At 37.9% G+C, this 20,990-nt stretch overlaps 2 protein-coding genes across 2 annotated transcripts; both read right to left on the bottom strand.

Moving 5' to 3' along the window:
• Window positions 1-401: 401 nt before the first annotated feature.
• On the bottom strand, window positions 402-5,744 carry PUB15 (Plant U-Box 15). The gene is made up of 4 exons (XM_006828657.4): window positions 5,260-5,744; window positions 4,942-5,058; window positions 3,918-4,349; window positions 402-1,864 (listed from the first exon to the last, which is right to left on the bottom strand). Exons 1-4 carry the CDS (start codon window positions 5,608-5,610, stop codon window positions 812-814), a joined length of 1,953 nt encoding a protein of 650 aa, XP_006828720.2. The 5' UTR covers window positions 5,611-5,744; the 3' UTR covers window positions 402-811.
• An 11,143-nt stretch (window positions 5,745-16,887) lies between these two features.
• LOC148780335 (uncharacterized) lies at window positions 16,888-17,346 on the bottom strand. The gene has a single exon (XM_088845965.1). The coding sequence runs from the start codon at window positions 17,344-17,346 to the stop codon at window positions 16,888-16,890; it is 459 nt and encodes a 152-aa protein (XP_088702091.1).
• Window positions 17,347-20,990: the final 3,644 nt, after the last annotated feature.

A 20,990-nucleotide genomic window follows, 5' to 3' on the forward strand; every position in this document is an offset into this window, starting at 1 on the left:
TGACAAGTTTGTCATATTCTGTCTCTTTGAACCATGCATAGAAAAGATTGGGAAAGTCCATGGAATTGATGCCACTATAAAATACCATACCCTAAGTGGTAAGAGACCTCAAAAGGTCGGCTTAGAACCCCAATTAGATGAGACTATGAGACTAGTTACACATCACAAGGCGAAGGCAATAAAAATAAATTAGCTACTAATAACTTTATTTTAACCTGCATTTGACAGGCCCCTTGTCTAGTTACATCCAACACAAATCACCAATTGTAAAATCAACCCACTTTAGGAACCAAGCTTATCTACCAGCCCTTGATCAAATACCTTGTTTACTACTCACACATTAACCCAACGATGCATAATTTGTGTAGGTCAGAACCCACATACTGAATCCCACAGAGAAATGACAGTGAATAACTTTAATTTATAACTGCACATGACATAACAAACATACAACAAAAAAAAAGAGAGAGAATATGAAGGTCAGAACCATACTAAGAAGTAGAACACTACAAACCCATCAACTTTAGAAACCATAGTGAATTGGGGTCATGATCCTACAATGGAATGTAGACTTATGGGGAGAGTGACAGCAGAACACACTGAGGTACAAGAGGACCCTTGTAATCACTATCACCATACCTCATCTGATCTCATAGGAGTATGGTTTTTCAACCCCAACAGAATATGGCTTTTCATAGTCCCTTAGACTGCACTGGACTTTATACGGTGAGAGAACACGAAATGTGAGTTGTTACATGGTGAATGGAGCTTTACAATTTGATCCAAATGGTTAACAGTGTCGGTGCAAGCCTCATGGGACCTGCTCACATTTGCTCATGTGTTGCAAGAGAGAGCTCGCCTTCCTCTGAGCCCTGTTATTCCCACTTTGAACGAGCTCAATGAGGTGCTCGTAAACACCAAACTGGAGAGCTGCCAATATATGGAATGAGTTGGTGAGACCCAAGTCAAGTAACAAGGCCACTGCACACTCCTTGTTCTTGGGTGTCCCTTCCTTGATCAATTCCACTAAAGTTTGTATAAAGGATTGCTGGCCTATAACTCCATGCCCTTCTGGTATCATAGCGAGTAGAGAGAGGATCGATAGAGCTTCATCCACCATACCCAAGTTCTTATCTTGGAGTAGTTGTAGTAATGGTGGTATGGCCCCAGTCTTTACTGCCCTTAGTTTGTTAGCCTGGTTTAGAGAGAGATTGAAAAGTGCAGTTGCAGCATCTTTCTTCCCTCTAATTGTCCCTTCCCTTAAGAGATCCACTAATGGGGGTATCCCATTTAGAGAGCCAATAGTTACCTTGTTCTCATCAACCGTTGAGAGGCTGAATAAAGCTGCTGCTGAATTCTCTCTAGCCTCCATGCTTCCACGACGAAGCACTTCGATAATGGCTGGTATGGCCTCAGCCTTTGCAATGAGCCTCTTATTTCCTTCATCGAGAGAGAGGTTTAAGAGAGAGGTCACTGCGTTTTCTTGGATTTTGGATTCAGGATATGAGAGAAGGCTGATGAGATGGGGAATTGCACCTTCTCTGGCTATGAGGACCCGGTTATCGGGGTTCTCTTTAGAAAGAAGGCGTATCTTTATGACTGCTGCTCTTTGGGCTTCAAGGTGTGAGGAGAGGTCTCGAACCACAGCAGAGATTTCCTCTTTGTGCTCAGAGGAGCCTTCAGAGCCCAAGGAGGTGTTTTCTTTCTTGGGGAGCTCCACATTATATTTCTCGCACCATAGAGAAATGAGGTTACGGAGGGCATAGTTTGGGGCTAGAGAGAGGTGTGAGAGAGTTAGTCGGGTTTTTGGGCAGGTCCTATGACCTGACTCCAGCCATTTTTGTATGCTCGATCTCTCATATGTCTGTCGAAAAGAAGAAACAAGCATGAAGATTGGAGCAACAGGGGATCTTTAATTTATAAGACAACAGCTTCCATTGTCGACTGTATCACTCTTGGGATTACGAATATTAGTGGAAATATCATCAAACACAGATAAATGCAGAAACCTAAAAAAAAACAGCCAGAATGAGTGGTGAATTATCTAACAGCAGAATACTCTAGTTACAAATTTTTCTAAGAGAATTTGACCAACTAGCATATTTGTCAGCCAATAAGTGATAAATGTCTAGGACATAATAACTCTGAAAGTTCCACATGGTCACAACCAGTGGTTTAAAAATAGCCGAGTCGGCACGGAATCGGCTAATTCGACTTGGGAATCGGTCGTCCCATGCCGATTCTTGTTTATAATTGGAAATCAGGTGTGTCTAGAGGTGAAACGGTGATTTGTATCGATAACTCGACGATTCGCTACAGTAATTCGGCGAGTCGCAACAATGACACAGCAATTTCAACCGGTAGGAGTAAGCTTTGAATTTTTTTTAAAAAATTGGGAGGCATATATGTTGTGTGCGCTCTCAACCGTCGTCATAACAGGACACGTCACTCGTAGGGCGATAAGCATAACAACAACACTCACAGCACGATAACATGAGGTACACGTCACAAACCTGTACACACTCTAACATTAACATGCACCCGCCACAAACACTTTATACCAGGCAGTTCTTCCTTAACTCTGCGATGTGGGATAATTCCCATCGGTGTGCATGCGAAATCATTAAAGTACAAACCACACCCTCTTACAAATTTGTTATCTTACATGCAATGGGTCGCCATAGTTAATAGGGTTGTTCTACGTAATTGTGACCTCAATCTAATAAAGTTCGTGGTCCGTGAGGGTGATCTTTAGTCAACTAAAGTTATCCTTCGTCAATTTTGTTTACTTTTACGTGCAGTTGATGTCCACAAGAATAATAATTTACAAAAATTAATATAATTATATGAAATTGTTGTTTGTTTATGTTAATAACTTAAATATGATTATGTTAAATTTATGTCAATATAATTATTTTTATATACATTAAAATTATTTTTAAATTATATGGAAGTTTTTTCTAATATTTTTAAATTATTTTGATGTAATATTATAATTAATAGTTATAATACTATATTATAGTGCTATATTATAATTAAAAAATAGATCAGTGCCCCGGATCGAGCATCCCAAAAACCCATCATTTTCTTATTTTTCTTGTCAAAAAATGAATAAAAGGTAATACAACTAGTATTTCTTGTCAAAAAAAAAAAAAGTACTACAACAAGTATTTCTTGTCAAAAAAAAACAAGGTATTTCTTAATACAACAAGTATTTCTAGTTATTTTCTTATTTTCTCGTCAAAAAAATAAAAAGTAATACAACAAGTATTTCTTGTCAAAAAAATAAAATAAAAGGTAATACAAGTATCATATTTTTCTTGTCCATGTATGATTATATACTTCATCCATGATAATTCTATGATGTTTCTTATGTGTGATGTAAATTTAATGGTTAACATAAGTTCATACAGGAAAAAACATCTTAATATTCTCAAATTGATGAAAAAAATGAAAGTTAATAATATAGTACCCCCATTTCTTATTGGATTCTTAAAAAACAACATTTATAATGAATTTTAATAATTTTTTTTTAATTTGTTTTAAGGCTTAATCCGACCGATTCAGTCGATTTCTGATCTGGATGACCGATTCACCGATCTGGATGGGTTTTTGGGGTGCCCGATCCAAGGCACCGATCCGTTTTTTAAACCATTGGTCACAACTAAACCTCCAGGAGCAATCCTTTGGGAGCAACAATTCTGTACAAGCGGGTTTTGATACATGCACACACACACACACACACACACACACACACATATATATATATATATATATATATATATATATATATATATATATATATATATAATATGCATTCCTGTGTACAATTGTGTGTGCGTGTGTGTGTATGTATGTATGAATAAATGAATGGATATAATTGTGCATGCAAACCTTCACAGCATGTGATGTTTTACCTGTCCAGTTGCAATGATAACAGGATCGGTCATGATCTCCAAGGTAATGGGGCACAAGAAATCATTTGGAATCAATAACGAAGGGCTTTTCTCAAGGCTTTTCGGCAAAAAGACATTGTCAATTCCATAGCCTTGGTTTTCCTCAATGCCTGCAATTTTCTTGAATTTGTTAAGGAGGTCAATAATCTGTTGAGTGGTCTCTGAATTTTGCCCAGATCTTTCTTTTATGAGCTTCCTAACAACTATAGACTCTGCTCTTAATTCAGGGACGGTATGAAGTTCCAGCTTATTTGCAAGTCTCTCGAGGATAGCACTATCTGCATTCCTATCATCTTTCTTAGAGAACACCACCATTGTATCCATGGCAAGCTCGATATCTTGAGTATCTGTTCTTCTCTTTGATCTCCTAAGTTGCAGGCACATTAGCTCAACCTGTACCAATTCAAGGGTAAGGCAGATTTCCATTTCTTTGATTCACAGAGAAGTGGTAACAAAGAGTGAGAAACTTTTTGTATTAAATGTGAGAACATCTCTCATGTTGAAAATCAAATGGCTAGTAAAAGAGAGAGATAGAGATTCGGATGAATGTATCAGATAAGAGAGAGACAGAAATGGGAGTTCTTTTTTCATCGGAAATATAAACGGATTTTCATAATCAATTTTCTTGCATATCGCTCCATCAGACTGAACTTCATAACCTTTTCTAAACCATAATCAACTTGATGTCAAAAGATAACATTTTTATGGTGTTTGAAGATTAATAGCAGGAAATAAATGACAATGTCTGCTCCATTTGGAGCTATCATAGCTCAGATACCTGACTGCTAGTTTTACATATTACTAGAATTTTTAAACAACATAACAGAGTATTAGGCCAAATTTGATTTGTGTTGGTATAAGGAAGCTAGAATTCAAATGAATATTTGAGAACATAATGAAAGTTCATCGAACCACCTTGGCTGAATATTTTCAGAGCTTAAATATTAGAAAGAACAAAATGGAAGAAAAAAATTCAGGAGCCTACTTGTTCTTTCACTTCATCTGAGATACCCAGCAGTTCATAAGGCATGTCATCCAAAGCAAAGTTCAATTTTTCATTCACTGAATGGAATCTTCCGGCAACCGACTCGCTCTCCAAAGCCTACACATTGCTAGAATCAGGAAATGTGTACCAAAAAAAAGGAAAAACTCAATATTATTTCAATTTCTTGTTCTTTGCTTTTCCATTAATGCATAGAATCCAAATATTCTTATCAAAAGAACAAACCAAATTCACAGCACGCCAGGAAAAGAGAAGGCAACTCTCTCTCTCTGCATGGGCATAACCATTAGAGGCCCTTACCAGATAAATCTTGCTCCCATCATGACAGGTTCTCAACAGCTTCTTCGCCGACATGAACGCCTTCTTGAGCTTGCAGAAACAGGCAATGGCCTCCTCTGGTAATGGCCTCTCCATTTCCCCAACCTCCTCCAACAGAGGAGCCAAAAGCTTCATCCTCCTCACTAGATTGAAGCATTCCTTTCTTTGGGTCCTCCTATAATCACCATAAGATCCAATGCGTTCAATAATTTCCACTAAACTCTGCACCACATCTCTCTCATCACCCTCTGATCTCTGGGTTACCTGGCTAGAATCCACCATTAAAGGACATGCTGGGTCATTGGGTCCCCCCTCCATGATTTTCACCTCCATTTTCGAGAATTACAGCCTCTTCGAAAATGGGTTTTTTGGGATCAAACCAGGTTGATGGGGTGGGCCATTTTCTAGAGAGAGAAAAGCCCAAAAACCCAATTGGAATGGGCTAATGGAGGTGAGGCGCAGGACCCAGAATTTCCATTGGCGTGCTGAAGCTTTTCTGCAAAGGACTTTCTCTCTCTAACGTGGGGTATCGTTGTTCTCGGTTGGATCATGGATGGAGCATGGTTTTCGCATCAATGGCGGTTCAAAAGACAGATGTGAGTTTTGAAAAGCAGTTAGAGAGAGACTCGCGGCTCACACAATGCACACATTGTGTGCGAGGTGGTGTGGCGGGGGATTTAGAGAGAGAGAGAGAGAGAGAGATTTGTGGAAGTTGCTCGATAAAGAGAGCTTGAGGGAGTTGCTTGAGCTTCAATCTTCTTTCATTTGCAATGGTTGCTAGCTGTGATCTCTCTTTCGCTCTAGAGAACTTGACAGCCTCAAAAACTTTATTGAAAATCTTGCCACCCTTTTCTCTCTCTATATATAGGGCCTTCTCTCTCTATAGTTGCTTATTGAGTTACTCTTCTCTATTTACTATTTACATTGTGTGAGACACTGGGATTAGGAAAAATTTTAGGAAATTATAAAAAATATACCTCAATTTTTTTTATCATCGAAAATAAATTCCAAATTTTCTAAAACCTCATCCCTACCTTTTATTATTATTATTATTATTATTATTATTTATTTTTATCAAAATAGCCCTTCACAGTAGTTTTAGGACCGTGAAGATATCACGGTAGACTCGCTACCGTGATGGTCATGGGTGGTTTAATATTTTGAGGCATCACGATACTTAAACAACCTTGATAGTCGTTAGGGGTTCTTATGCCCCATGACGATGGTATAACGATTAAATTAGAACCGTGATAGTCCAATAAACCATCATGGTTCTTTAAATATGTGATGTTTCAAAACTACATTTGACTTACAACTCGCTATGACCATCATGGTTTTCAATAGACTGTTATGCTTTCACTGTTCTAAGACTACCGTGAAGGTATCAACTGTGAGGAGGATGTGGTTCAAGGTCTTATGGATGCTATGGGTTGCAGAGTGGACTATTTTCCAATCACCTATTCAAGACTGCCAATCTCTGATAAGAGATTGTCTATCTCTGCTTAAGATACAATTCCTTTAGAGGATCCAAACCAAGTTAGACTTTTGGAAGCCTAAATATCTGTCTCTAAGTGAAAGAAATACTATCTTGTAGTCTTGTTTGGCAAACCTTCCCATATATCAAATGTTTTTACTTCATGTGCCAAAAGCTGTTTGTAAGAAAATTGAGAAGATATTGCATGATTTCTTATGGGGGTCTTATGGGGACGACAGAAAATTCCATCTTATGAGATGGGATAAAGTATGTACTCCTACAAGTGAAGGAGGCTTGGGGATTCGAAGAACTAAGCTTATGAATCAGGTCTTCTTATGCAAATAGTGGTGGAGAAGTATGCAATGTAAAGATCAGCTATGGTTTAGAGTGTTGGCTGTTAAATATGGGATGGATAGATATGGGATGTGGCTGGGATCTGGTAGAGGTGGGTGTGCCTCATTTTTTTGGAAACCAATTGCTATGTGTAAACCGTTTATTGATAGGAGTATTTAGTGGATAGTTGGTAAAGGTGACCATGTATCCTTTTAGCACCACAAATGGATTGGGAACTGTTTCTTAAAATTGCCGTTCCCTGATCTATTTGAGAAGGTTCTCAATCTTAATGCTAAGGTTACTGAAATCTGTGAGGGTTGGGGAAACCATGTTTTTTGGAACATGCGTTTGCCTTATAACAGGCTTAGTGATGCTCTTACGGGCCAACTTTGTTCTCTCTTGGACTGGTACGTCATTTGGGAAGAGGGAAGTGAAGGTATCTTTTTCGTTAAGATGTGCTATAGGTTCCTCTTTCATGACCGGTCGAGATGGTCTATGCCACAGTTGGCACAGACTTGAAAATGTCCAATACCTCACAAATTGCAAATTTTTGTATACGTAGCAGCACAAGATAAAATCTTAACCATTGATAATCTTATCAAAAGAGGTAAAATTCTTCCGAATGTCTGCCTCTTGTGTAAGAAAGATACTGAATCTTGGGCTCACTTCTTTCTGCATTGCCAATTTGTTGCTAAGATATGACATTGGTTTTTTGTGGTGTTATGCATTTCTGTGTAGTTGCCTCAGAATGTGGAGGGTATTGTAACTCAACTCTCTTTCCTAAGCTTGCCAAAGATTGAGAAAACCATTTGGAAGATTGCTTGCGGTATAATTATGTGGAAAATTTGATTGGAAGGTAACATGCGTGCTTTTGAAGGGGAGTGCCTTTATATTTGGGTACACATATTGTAGAAATACGATCCAAACCACATGAAACAATTCTCCATAGTTAAAACACTATCGTCTTTCTCTCTCTATTTCCCTTTTTATGGTTCTTGGGTAATTTGACACCCCCACTTTTTCCTTTATTCAAAATATTGAAAGATACTTCTCTCTCTCCTTTTTCTTTTACTCCTAACTTTTTCGAAAAATACATCATAATTTCTTAATGAATTATAATTAGAGATTGTATACTATGAGATCATTTATCATTGTCATAAGTTCATAATCATTTCTAAGAATTACATTCAAATTGGATGGCTTGGAGCATGTTACAAAATTCGAGAAATTATGTTATGAAACTTTGTATCTAGTCAATGATACAGTCATCCAATATAAAATATGACGGACAAAAGTGATTGTAATCTCCTTAAACTAAGAATAAATAGTCTTTTTATATACTTTTTCTTATAATTGGATGAGATTTCCACAAGTCAGCTTATTCATATGCATATATATGGCCCCTCACAAAAATTCATTTTAGATTTTTTTTTCTCTTTCTTTCTTTTTCTTTTTTTTAGATTCATCATTTAGGCTAAGATAATAGTAAATATGAAAAGAAAAATAAATTTGTAAAATTTAAAATATAATTTTTTAGTATTTTTTTATGCACCGTTTAATTATGCCTACGGTTTAATTTTCAAGAAAATAATTATGCCTTTGGTTTTGTTGCGCAAGAGGAGTCTCTCTCTCTTCTTTATTCAAAGAAAGACATCCCCATTTTCCAATGAATGATATCTTCTTTTCTCAAAGAAATAATTCCCCATTTTTTCAATGAATGATGATTTATGGACATGGTTTTGGTGAGCACTGAGTACGTAGAGGTGATAATGTGGGAGCAAATTTCCAAATGAGGGAAGCCGCGTAGGGAAACAGTAGCTTGAAAACATGGGAGACAACTGCAATGATTCTATCTTCCATTGACACTACATATCTTTTCCTCTTCTCATATATACCACCCAAATGACTCTCTCTCTCTCTCTCTCTCTCTTTCTTTTTGGAAAATAAGTTTCTCTCTTGAATGTGCACTGCGTAAACATCACGTCCACATATATATATATATATATATATATATATATATATATATATATATATATATATATATATATATATATATATATATGCGTTAGTTGTTAAGTGTTACGTACGTCCAAAACCCGGGGTGATGAAACGCGAAAAGTTAGACTTTTTAACCACTTAGGATCGTTACATAAATGAAGTGCAGAGAGAGAGATTGAGAGTTTTCAAAAATGAGTCGAGGGCACGCACAAAAGTGGCATTATAATAGCAGTATATTTTCTCTCTCCTTGGGTTTCAAACACATCTTGTTTTTGTTTGTAGTGGCTTCCCACCATTGGATTTTGGTCGGCTTTTTGGAATTTTTTTTTCGAATTTTTTTTTAAGAGAGGAAACAAACCGACCGTCACTTGCACTTAGTACATCAATATGGCCCTAAGCCTTGTTCTACGCGCTTTCTTTTGGAAATACATTGAAAGAGATATGAGGAGGCTCACATGTAAGGGGCCTCGTTTTGTAGGAATGCAGACCGACAGCAAATAAATAGATAAGTCCTTTTCTTTGATGTGAGAGAAAATTGTTGAATGAAGAGAGAGAGAGTGTGAAGACTCTAGTCTTTCTCTTTCTTTGATATTGCCGTGGGAACAATGTTTGCTTCATTTTTTGCGCAAATTCCGGCAGTCAAGTCATGACTTGGGAGAACTTTTTAAGAAAAGTTAAAGTAGAGGTGGTAACACATCCGTTCGGTCCGATGGGACCCCGATCCCAATTAGAATTGGATTTGGATTTGGACTTGGACCTAGACCCAAACAAAAAATGAGAAATATCTACATTTTTAAATATATTTAAATATATTTTATAAATTAAGACTAAAAAATATGGAACCCCCCCCCCCCCCCCCACCCTTCCCCCCCCCCCCCCCCCCCCCCCCCCCGCCCAGTGGACCCAACCCTATGGGTCCAATTTTTAGACCCATATCTGGACCGGGGTTGGGTCTACCAATCGGTTCCGAGTCCATTACCACCCCTAAATTAAAGCATCACTATGCTTCTCAAGGGTCCACTGTTTAAGCACTTTCACTATGTGGTGATTCCAAATGATCTTTCTACTAGCTTATTTTTAGAATTTAAATTTAGGGAAATTTACACTAATATCATAGTTATTTGATAAATTCTTCCAAAAGTTGTATTCTATGTCAATACCTTCTTTTTTAAATTTCTTTTTCCAAATTGCCACATTTTGTATCTTTAAGGTTCAAAGTTTCAAGTTTTATCTTTTTTTACTTGTAAACTTACAATTTTGAAGATCTGAATTTATTTCAAATATCAACTTCAGATCTTTAAATTTCATAGTTGATGTGTGGGACCGTTTGTTAATTTTTCTTGAAACGTCAACTTTAGAACATAAAGGTCCCAAGTTGATGTTTGGAACAACTCAATGTCTGAAATAAGGAAAATTTAGAAAAATTCAAATTTTCAAAAAAGTGGTAGGATTGTAATTTCAATTTTGAGGGGATTGATGTTTTTTTGGGGAACATGAGTGTAAATTTTTCTAAATTTCAATCATTATCATTATCATAGTTTTTTTCCAATTAATCGGAGTCGGCTCCACGAATCATGGTTAACATTCTGTTTTATTAAGGGCCATTCCCTCAGAGAGGCCACAAGTCATCATATCTTTCTCGCTACTTCCATCCATGTATTTTTAGGCCATCTCTTTACCTTTTGCTAGCCTTACAATTAAACTAACTCAGACCTCCTAACATGTGTTGTATTGGGTCTGCGGCATATTTGGCCAACCCATTTAAGTCTACTCCCTCTCATTTTATTGTCTATTGGTGCTACACCTAAATTTTTTTAAATGTATTCATTTCAAATTATATCCCTTCTTGTCTTGTCACTCATCCATCTCAATATCATCATATCCACTACACTCATTTTATGGGTATATTATTTTTTGACCGCCCAATATTTTGTCCCGTAGAACAAAGCTGATCTCACAGATGTCCTATAAAAACTTGCCCTTCAGCATCATTGCTAAGCGGCAATCATATAGAATTCCAGTTGTTCATCTCCACTTTGCCCACCCAACTTTAATTTTGTATGCGACATTTTCCGCAATCTCTCAATTTTCCTTGATTATCGACCCAAGATATCGAAAGTGCGGTATTTTTGGTATTTTCTGACCGTCAATCTTAATTACTTCCTTGTCTCTACTCCTATTATTATTAAACTTGCTTTCCATATACTATATCTTAGTTTGGCTAATTTTAAAACTTTTAGATTCTAGAGCATCCCTCCAAAATTTTAACTTTGTGTTGATGTCATTTCTGGTCTCATCGATCAAAACTATGTCATATGTAAACAACATGCACCACAATCCTCATACTCTAAATTTCTTTAAATTTCAATATTACTTCTAATATTTTTAGTCATATTCAAATTGTTGAAATCTTTTCTTAGTTTATTCTTAACTATTAGATTACATATATTGCATCCTGTATTTGAGTTTAAGCAAATTGGAACTTAAGGCGACATAAAAACATTCCAAATAGGATTTAGTAGACCTGGTTTCTTTGGAAAAAGGTATTGGTGGAGGGTTTACCTGCTTGGGAAGGAATGCATTGTTGAAAGTGAAGGAGACTTGGGTTAGTGAGGGCATGGAGGGGGAATTTAACTGAGTGCGAGGCTCAAGAGGATTGGACTGTATATCTTGGTTTTGATAAGGCGCGGTGGAGAGCTTTTCAATAAGAGGATGGTCTACTGTGTTGGCAACTGAGGTGGATTGTTGTTGGTCTAAATGCCAATGTAGGTGCCTTCATCATGTGAGGATTGGACCATTGGTGGTGTCATTTTGCCAGTTGGGCTGATTGAATGCCATTGTCATTGATGGAGCTGTTAATGGACCGAGCCCGACTAGGCCTGAAATTATGTAACATAGGCCCGGGCTAGGCTGGCCCCAAAAGCTTAATTTGGACCCAGCCCGAAATCTCGCCTATGTGGCTTGAATCTAGGGTGAGACTGGGTCTAGATCCACTAGGATCCAGATTCGAAAAGTATATATGGGATCCTGATTTGGATCCAATTCAATCTAGAACATTCAGAGATCCAGATCTACAAAGTACATATAGAATTAGGATCTGGATATGGACCCTATCGGATCCAAAAAAATTATTTTATATCCATAAAATAATATATATCAAAAAATGCTATATATCATATATGTATATATCTTATATATAAAATAATATATAATTTTTAAAATATTTGGTCGGATCCTGATCGGGTCCACTTGTACCTACATGGATCCAAATTTTAGATTCGGATCCGACCCATCGGATCCAAATCTTGGATCCATATATGGATCCAGATAGGATCCGAAATTCAAGTTTCGGATCCAAATAGGGTAAATTCTCACCCCTACTTGATCCCGAAAAATCGGACCTCACTTTTTATAAAGGTCGGACAAAAATTTATTTTAAAAGCTTACGAAAAATTTCGGACTTGGGCTAACCCGAATTCATCTTAGAATATATGAAGTCCGAACCAAGAATGGCCAGAACCAAGGTGGAGCTGAGCCAGTCTGAAAACTCGTGGGCATCCTGGCCCATTAACATCCTAGTCACAGATCTTGGAAGACTCAAGACCTTTGGAAGGAGGTCCTGCTCAATCTCTTTTGGGGCCGAAAACAATTGGCCTCTGCACTTGAAAGTCGTCCCCTTGAGGGTTAGAGCTGATTGGGTTTAGAGGTGTTAGAATCGGAGGGGCATCAGCAAAAGTTTGGACTTATGTGAAGATGCCTCATCTCGGTGGCTTGGGCATGGACTTTGAACGGTGGAGATGTGTTCCGGGTCACATGACTATTTATGGTCGGACAATACTTGGCAAGTTTGTCTTTGGTCTGAAGTCATTGCCGGCCCTTTTTTGTTTTAAATAAATGTCTATGTGTTTTTTTTTTCTTTTTCAAATAAATGTTAACGGTGGGAATAGAGGGCAGGACATTATGCATGGCAGTTTTGGCCATGTTTATATCGTTGGTAGCATTATGAACACCCTATGAGTGAAGCCCCAAGGTACCTGAGAATGCATTTTGTTCAAGGTTTTATTCCTACCGTTAATACTTCGAAAAAAAAGAGAAAAAAATATATTCCATGACTACGACAGTGTCTAAACAATAGGTATAGTTGTGCAAAGAAGAGAGGACAAAGGATAAGGTGCTAGAAAGGGAGTCTCGGTGCTCTAGTTGTGCCACGTGCCCTGCAAGTTGTTATGGGCTCGACTTGCTGAGCGAGTTTGACGTTATTGTTCGTTCAAAGTGTTTACTTCAAAATCTTGGGGTAGATATCTCAACTCGTGAGACACCCCTTTGTTCTTACTTTTACCTATTTTGGGATGAACGTTCTACCCAAGATAGAGTATAAGTAGAGATATACGAGAGAGGCAATTAGTAGATTTTTCGAGGGAAACTAAACCTCCTGAAGTATTGGGCACAAGATATTAATAATTATCCCTTTCTCCCTATTACAATGAGATATTTATAACTCCTTACTAACCCTCAACCACCTCCCTAATTATTCTACCCACAATCCCTATATAATAGGAATGTGGCCCGTTACAACAACTACCCAGACGTATCATGGAGACCCCATTAGAAACCGTCTACCACAACTCCTAACATTAAACAACAAACTCCTAAATACAAGTGAACAGTACTACCTAAACAACAGCTGCTTGTGCTAAGCATGAGACTTTATTGAAAAATAAACTAAGCCTAGGAACGTAACATTCCCTCCCTCTAAAATCCCCCTTGTCCTCAAGGGTATTTTCAGGAAACCTTAACTTAAGTGCCTTCAGATTCTCCCACGTGGCTTCAGAAGGTGCGAGACCCGTCCAATGTACCAGGACTTCCTCTTGATGCTTCCGAATGCGACGATCAAGAATGGCTTGCGACTGAGGTACCATGCCGTCTCCTCCTTCCTGAACAATTGGCAAATCTTTTTGAGCCACCGTTGCTGTTCCAACCTTCTCTTTAAGGCAAGACACATGAAACACATGATGGAGTTTTGAACCATTGGGCAACAAGAGTTTGTAGGCCACCTGTCCTATCTTTTGGATCACTTCACATGGTCCATAGTATCGTGGTGAGAGCATAAGATTTCTCCGAAGGGCGATCGAAACTTGGTGATAGGGTTGAAGGCGTAGATACACTAAATCCCCCACATTAAAGCTCTTCTTAGTTCGGTGAATATCGTAGGCTTTCTTCATTCGGTTCTAGGACAGTTGCAACTGTTCGCGTAGTAGCTTGAGAACTTGGTCCCGATCTTAGAGTTCTCGATCAACTGACTCACTCGAGTTGTACCAGGAATGTAAGACAACAACGTGGGTGGAGCACACCTATAGACCACCTTGTAGGGAGTCTTCTTTGTGGCGGTGTGCAGGATGGGATTGTAGCAATACTCGGCCCACGTAATCGAACGTGCCCACTCCTTGAGTCTGTCGCTTAAAAAGCACTTGAGGTACATTTCAATTGTACGATTCACCACCTCGGTCTAACTATCGGTCTGGGGATGATAGGCTGATGAGTAGTTGAAAGCAGTGCCCTACAAGTTAAAGAGTTCTTTCCAAAAAACACTTGTAAACACTGGATCTCTATCACAAACAATGGACTTAGGCATTCCATATAATTTTAAAACATGATTAAAAAATATCTGAGCCACCGATGTTGCTGTATAGGGATGGGAGATTGGAATGAAATGGGCGGCTTTGGATAGGCCGTCCACAACGACGAAAATAGTAGTTTTACCATTTGAGTTTGGAAGGCCATCTGGTGATCGGTACTTATGATGAACTGTTGCCCAAGTAAATATTACCACAACTTCTGTACTGCAAGAACCAAAGCCAACATTTCTTTTTCATAAGTGGATAAAAACAAATTTCTACCATGTAAAGCCTGACTATAGAACGTTATGGGTCACTTCTTTTGCATCAACACCCCTCCAATCCTAGCTCCAGAAGCGTCACATTCCACGATGATTTTTTTTGAAAAATCAGGCAGGGCGAGCGTTGGGGATAGCGTCATTGCCATTTTCAACTACTCGAGCGATACCTCGGACTGCGGTTCCCACTTGAAACTATCTTTTTTTTAACATATTGGTTAATGGGGCGGCAATTTTACTGTAATTTTGAATGAATTTTTGGTAATATCTTGTTAATCCCAAAAATCCACGGAGAGCTTTTAATGTTGTGGGCTTAGGCTAGTTGGCCATGACTGCAATTTTTTTGGATCTACGGTCGCACCATCGTGACTGATGAGGTGCCCCAAATACTTCACTTCCTGCTGCTCAAAAGCACACTTCTCTTTTACAAATAACTGGTTAGCCCGTAAAACAGATAGTGCAAGACCAATATGCTTCAAATGGTCTTCCCAATTCTTGCTATAAATCAAAATGTCATCAAAAAAGACCAATATGAGTTTTCGTAGGTAATTTTTTAAAAGATTGTTCATCAAAGATTGAAAAGTAGAAGGGGGCATTCATTAACCCGAAAGGCATTACCAGAAATTCATAATGGCCATGGTGGTGCGAAAAGCGGTCTTCTCAACATCTTCTGGTTGCATGCGAATTTGGTTGTACCCTGACCGAAGATCAAGCTTTGTGAAAAAGGAGGGCCCATGCAATTCATCCAGAAGTTCGTCAATATTGGGTATGGGAAATTTATTCTTCACTGTTGCTGATATAGAGCCCTATAATCGACACACATCCTCCACGAGTTGTCATGTTTTTTTACTAATAGCACCGGTGAAGAATAAGGGTTGTTGCTAGGCTTGATCACCCCATATTCCAATGGCTCGATCACCATATTTTCTATCTCGGCTTTTGATAATATGGGTATCTGTAGGGCCGTACAGAAACAAGATTACTTCCATCTTTCAAAGGGATCCGGTGGTCGTGTGCTCTCTTCAGGGGTAGCTCTTGTGGTTCTTTGAAAATGTCCTCAAACGAGAGTAATAGCTTGCTAAGTTGGCTATTAGAAAATTGATGAGAAAATTTGGATGTAGAATTACCTGGCGTGCCTTTTATAGAAAGTAAATATATCTGCAACAAGATCCCTTCTCCCCTTTTTTTGATGTCCTTGCTAATCTCGTCCATATACACCACCTTATTATCAGTTGATTTCAATCGTTGTAATGAGACTTCTTTTCTATTCAAAGTAAATTCCATCCGTAACTTGGAAAAATCCCATGTGATTGGGCATAACGTGCTCAGTCGCTGCACTCCGAGAACTGCGTCACAACCCTCCAACGGTAACAGATAGAGATCCACCACCAGAGGGATTCCTTGTAGCATCATGCAAACAGCCTTGCAACGTCCAAAACTAGAAAGCTTTTCACCATTGGCAACAACCACTTCAAAATTTCCTTCACTGTTAGAAGTTAGGCCCATTTTCCGTGCAATAGTATTATTCAAAAAATTATGCCTACTACCAGAGTTAATTAGAAAAGTTACCATTTGTTAGCCCAAACTTCCTTGAACACGCATGGTCTCTGGAGCCTTTGCCCCATAAATGGCATTGAGAGAGATTTCAGGTACCTCGTCTGCTGTGTGTATCTCTGCCTCCTCCTCCTCTTCTTCGTCTGGCCAGCTCCCTTCGATGAGGAATAGCTTCTTGCAACGATGGCCAGGGCTAAACTTTTCGTTGCAATTGAAGCAAAGTCCCTTTGCACGTCGTTCGCTGAGTTCTGCTGAAGACTTTTTAATTGGCATGAAAGACCCACTCGAGCTGGACTGGCTGGTGCCGGTTTTCCTTGGTTCGTAAGGCACTGCCTTCTTGGTGTTCAGTTGGCAATGCTCATAAAGGCGGGGAGAGACCTATTGCCGCAGTCAAAGTTGCCGGTTGACAAGCCTGCACATCCATCTTAATACTTTCTTTGAGCCCGCTTATGAAACACCCCATTTGCTGTAATGGTGTTAATCGTCCGGCCTGTATTAACAGACGCTCAAATTGAGTTTGATACTCTCGTACGGAGCCAATTTGCTGTAGCTTTATGAGATCACCAAAAAAATCTTGGAATTGGGTTGGGCCGTAACGTGCATGGAGGATACTTTTGAACTCATACCAAGAGGCAATCCCACCCTCTTCCTTCATCAACTGGTACCACAATTGAGCATCACCTTCTAAGTTAAATGAGGCAAGGGGAACTCGATCCTCTTCCGGTGTATGATGAAATTCGAAGAACTGAACGACTCTACATACGTAACTAGTGGGGTCTTCTTCTCCATTGAACTTGGGAAAGTCCAACTTGACCATTCACGGAAGGTAGGTTCCAACGGACCCCGAATTGCCATTCGGAAATAGTCCCATATGCTTTTTCCCTATGTGGGAAAATTCACCATTTTTGCGGTTGTTCCTCGCTTAATCAAGGCGGGTATTGATTGCAGCGAACATCTGTTGCATGGAGTCCATCTTGTCCTTCAAGCTCCCTATCTTGGACGCCAAACGTTCAATGCATTGATCCGCCATGCCTGACTTTGATACCAAATTGTTATGCGCTTGACTTGCTGAGCGAGTTTGACATTGTTGTTTATTCAAAGTGTTTACATCAAAATCCTAGGCTAGATATCTCAACTCTTGAGACACCCCTTTGTTCTTACTTTTACCTATTTTGAGAAGTAAGTTTTACCCAAGATAGAGTATAAGAAGAGATATATGAGAGAAAAAATTAGTAGTTTCTTCGAGAGAAACTAAACCTCTTGAAGTGCTGAGCACAAGATATTGACAATTATCCCTTTCTCCCCATTACAATGAGATATTTATATCCCCTTACTAACCCTCTACCACCTCCCTGATTATTCTACCCACAATCCCTATATAATAGGAATGTGACCCGTTACAACAACTACCCAGACATATCATGGAGACCCCATTAGAAACCGTCTACCACAACTCCTAACTGTAAGCAACAGACTCCTAAATACAAGTGAACAATACTACCTAAACAACAGTTGCTCGTGTTAAGCACGAGACTTTATTGAAAAATAAACTAAGCCTGGGAACGTAACACAAGTTGTTCCAGGTTAAAGAGAATTCCTCTAGATTTTGGAATGGGCTCAAGGCTAGGTGATTAGGGTGGTGAGATACCACAACATGACATCTTGAGTTGTCCAAGACTTAGTGACGAGAAGTGTCCAGCAAAAAGTAATATATAAATGTTGCCAATTTGCTGCTCCACCTTGTCAGTGACAATAATATGCTTTAGAATTGAGAATAAGACTAAAAAGTGGGCTGAAATTATGTGGTTCAGAATAAGGAAAATAAAGGTTTTAAAAATAAAATAAAATAATAAAATAGAAGAAGAAAAAGAAGGTTCACCCCTATGTGGTCCTTAGCACGAAAGCATGGATCGAGAGTAAACTAAATCAAACGGAGTTATTTATGATAGTGCGGGGCGGGGTTATTCTTGAACAATACCAAATAATATGTTGGAAATGTGGCTTATTAAGCCCTTTTTTTTATGGGAAAATAGTGATCCAACTAAATAGATCTAGTGTTGATATTGGTTTACAATGGGTGATGAGTATAGGAGGTAATGAGCTGTGGAGTATATAAGATAAATGGTCTAAAAGGGACAGAGTATGGGAAAACTATGATTTTTGGTTAGGGTAGGTTAGATATGAGGGAAAAGTTTTCCAAAATTTGAAGTTAAGGTTCTGAGAGGGGATTTCGGGTCCTTAGGGTTAGGATAGGAAATATAGATTTAGATTATGAAACTATGCCTAAAATAAGATGTAATTGGGTATTATTAAAGGAAATTGCTGGCGTAGGCCCACTAGTCTATAGCTACATATGAGTCCAACGGTCCAGATTGGATCTAGGTTGATCCAATTATCACGATTGCATTTCGTATTTTAATTTTAAATTTTTTATTATAAATCCAAATCACTTGAAATTTTGAGTGTGTGTGCTTTAAAAATAGAAGAATCCAATATATATATATATATATATATAATATTTTATAAAAATTAAATTGACCAAAATACTCCAAAAAAATTTTAAGAGTATTTTGGTTAATTTATATTCTACAAATTATTTTTTAATATTTTTATTAGGTGCGCCTAGATGATAATAATAGACATTTAAAATTTCACGTGATTTGGATTTATAAAAAAAATTAAAATTAAAATTCAAATATGAAATGAGGTCATCAGATCGGTCCTGATTTAATCTAGGCTGTTGGGCTCATATGTAGTTGTAGGCTAGTGGGCCTACGTCAGCATTTTCCATAATTAAATACTTTGTGGATGTTCCATTTGGATCATACAATTCTGATTTAGATTGGGCGATTCAAATCGAGATTACCCATATCTAAGTTTACAAGGTCTTGAATAAAGATAATCCAAATTAGAATTACCAAGTCCAAATCGAGTTAATGGTTGGGTGATCACTTTTTATGGCCATTGGAATCGCTTGATTCCCATCTTTTTTTAATATAATTTTCTATTCGGGCGATCCAAATTGCTCGATTCAGTCAATCCAGATCATGGAAGACCAATCCAAAACCCTTCTAAAATCCAATTCCATGTTTTAAAACACAGAAACTAGAGAGCCGTTTATTTAGTTACAAGTCACTGGTGAAATTTCATGACTTTTCAAATTCAATGCACACAATGTGCATTGTTCATTGTAATATGACCCACTTCTGCTTGTGCCCATTCTATGCCTAGTTTGGATGCAATTTAAGTTCTGGTCAATGTGTGGTTAGTGCTCCTATAAAATGTGAAGCTAAGTAGGATGAAACTTTCATTTTTAAGCTTGGTAAAGTTTATATAAGGTTGAGGCCTTAAATTATCAAGTTAAGGTGTATCTCAAATTTCACCAAAAGTTTTATGTCAAAAAAAACTATCAAATCAATCATCTCGATCTCATGATGTATAGACTTAAAAACATAGCATTTCAAGTGTGAGAAGTAGTGCATCTTGTAATGCATTATTTGGGCTGTCAATTTTCAATATTTTCAATTGTGTATAGATATGCTTGATCTACACTAATTTTGAAGCTTTAAATTTTTATAATTAGAAATGAAGATAAATTTTAAGGTCGTCACAAAATTTTTTACTTTTGAAATATTATCTTTCAATACTATTTAGAGGTGTGCCTTATTTTGATTTTTTAGGGCCTCAACCTTATACAAACCTCACCCTTTAGCTGTCATCTCACTAATAAAACAATGGCATTTGCCAGAAAATACCAAAATATGATTTTGAAGGCAATGCATTCTCAGCTTTAAGGGGCATCCAATTTACTCAACTTGATGTTGGAAGAGAAGAGTGTTTTTTTTTTAAGATAATTCAATGGGGATGACAAAGCCCTGCCTGTTTTTGAAATCGCTAGTAGTTTTTTAATGTGTTAGGTGAGAACGGAAGCCTAGACCCAAACTAGGGCTCAGGTGGTGCTACTATCATGACCCCAAGTACAAGTGAAATGGGGGGACTTCTAATAAACGATAAAGGACGGACCTACCTATTTTGAGGGCCACAAAGGCATTGTCTCGAGAATATATTGGCCTTGTACTTATTAAAATGAGCATGCAAAAAGTTTGCACAAGGTAACATAGTCTCCAGGATATGGAAAACAAAATACTTCAATACAATTCCGATATTTAATACACTAAAATAGCAAATAAAAAATGTACATGTGTTACCTTGATTTCTATAGAGAAAAAAAATAAAATAAAATAGGAGTCAAATCAAGAAAAAGTGTATATCAATGGGCAACCGGACCCTATTTATGGAGTGAAAGAGTATATAAAGAGATCATTTACTTTTAATATAAGGAGGTCACAATTTCTTGCCCATCTAATTTCAAATCAGGTGGTTGTGAGTCTGGTATTGTCTAGACCCAAAGTTCAAAAAAACGATTGAACAATGTTTAGATCCCAAGCAATCCAATGTTTG

This window comes from Amborella trichopoda, chromosome 9 (genome assembly GCF_054954075.1).
Source record: "Amborella trichopoda isolate Santa Cruz 75 chromosome 9, AtrichopodaSantaCruz75HAP2 v2.0, whole genome shotgun sequence".
NCBI classification, from domain to species: domain Eukaryota; kingdom Viridiplantae; phylum Streptophyta; class Magnoliopsida; order Amborellales; family Amborellaceae; genus Amborella; species Amborella trichopoda.

What these genes read in the sequence shown, in the direction of transcription:
- PUB15 (XM_006828657.4), bottom strand. Translation starts at nt 5,610, where the DNA reads ATGGAGGTGAAAATCATGGAGGGGGGACCCAATGACCCAGCATGTCCT. An exon ending in ATGGGAGCAAGATTTATCTG is followed by an intron (nt 5,059 to 5,259) that starts GTAAGGGCCTCT and finishes AGCAATGTGTAG; the next exon opens with GCTTTGGAGAGCGAGTCGGT. An exon ending in TTATCATTGCAACTGGACAG is followed by an intron (nt 1,865 to 3,917) that starts GTAAAACATCAC and finishes TCTTTTCGACAG; the next exon opens with ACATATGAGAGATCGAGCAT.
- LOC148780335 (XM_088845965.1), bottom strand. Translation starts at nt 17,346, where the DNA reads ATGGTCAAGTTGGACTTTCCCAAGTTCAATGGAGAAGAAGACCCCACT.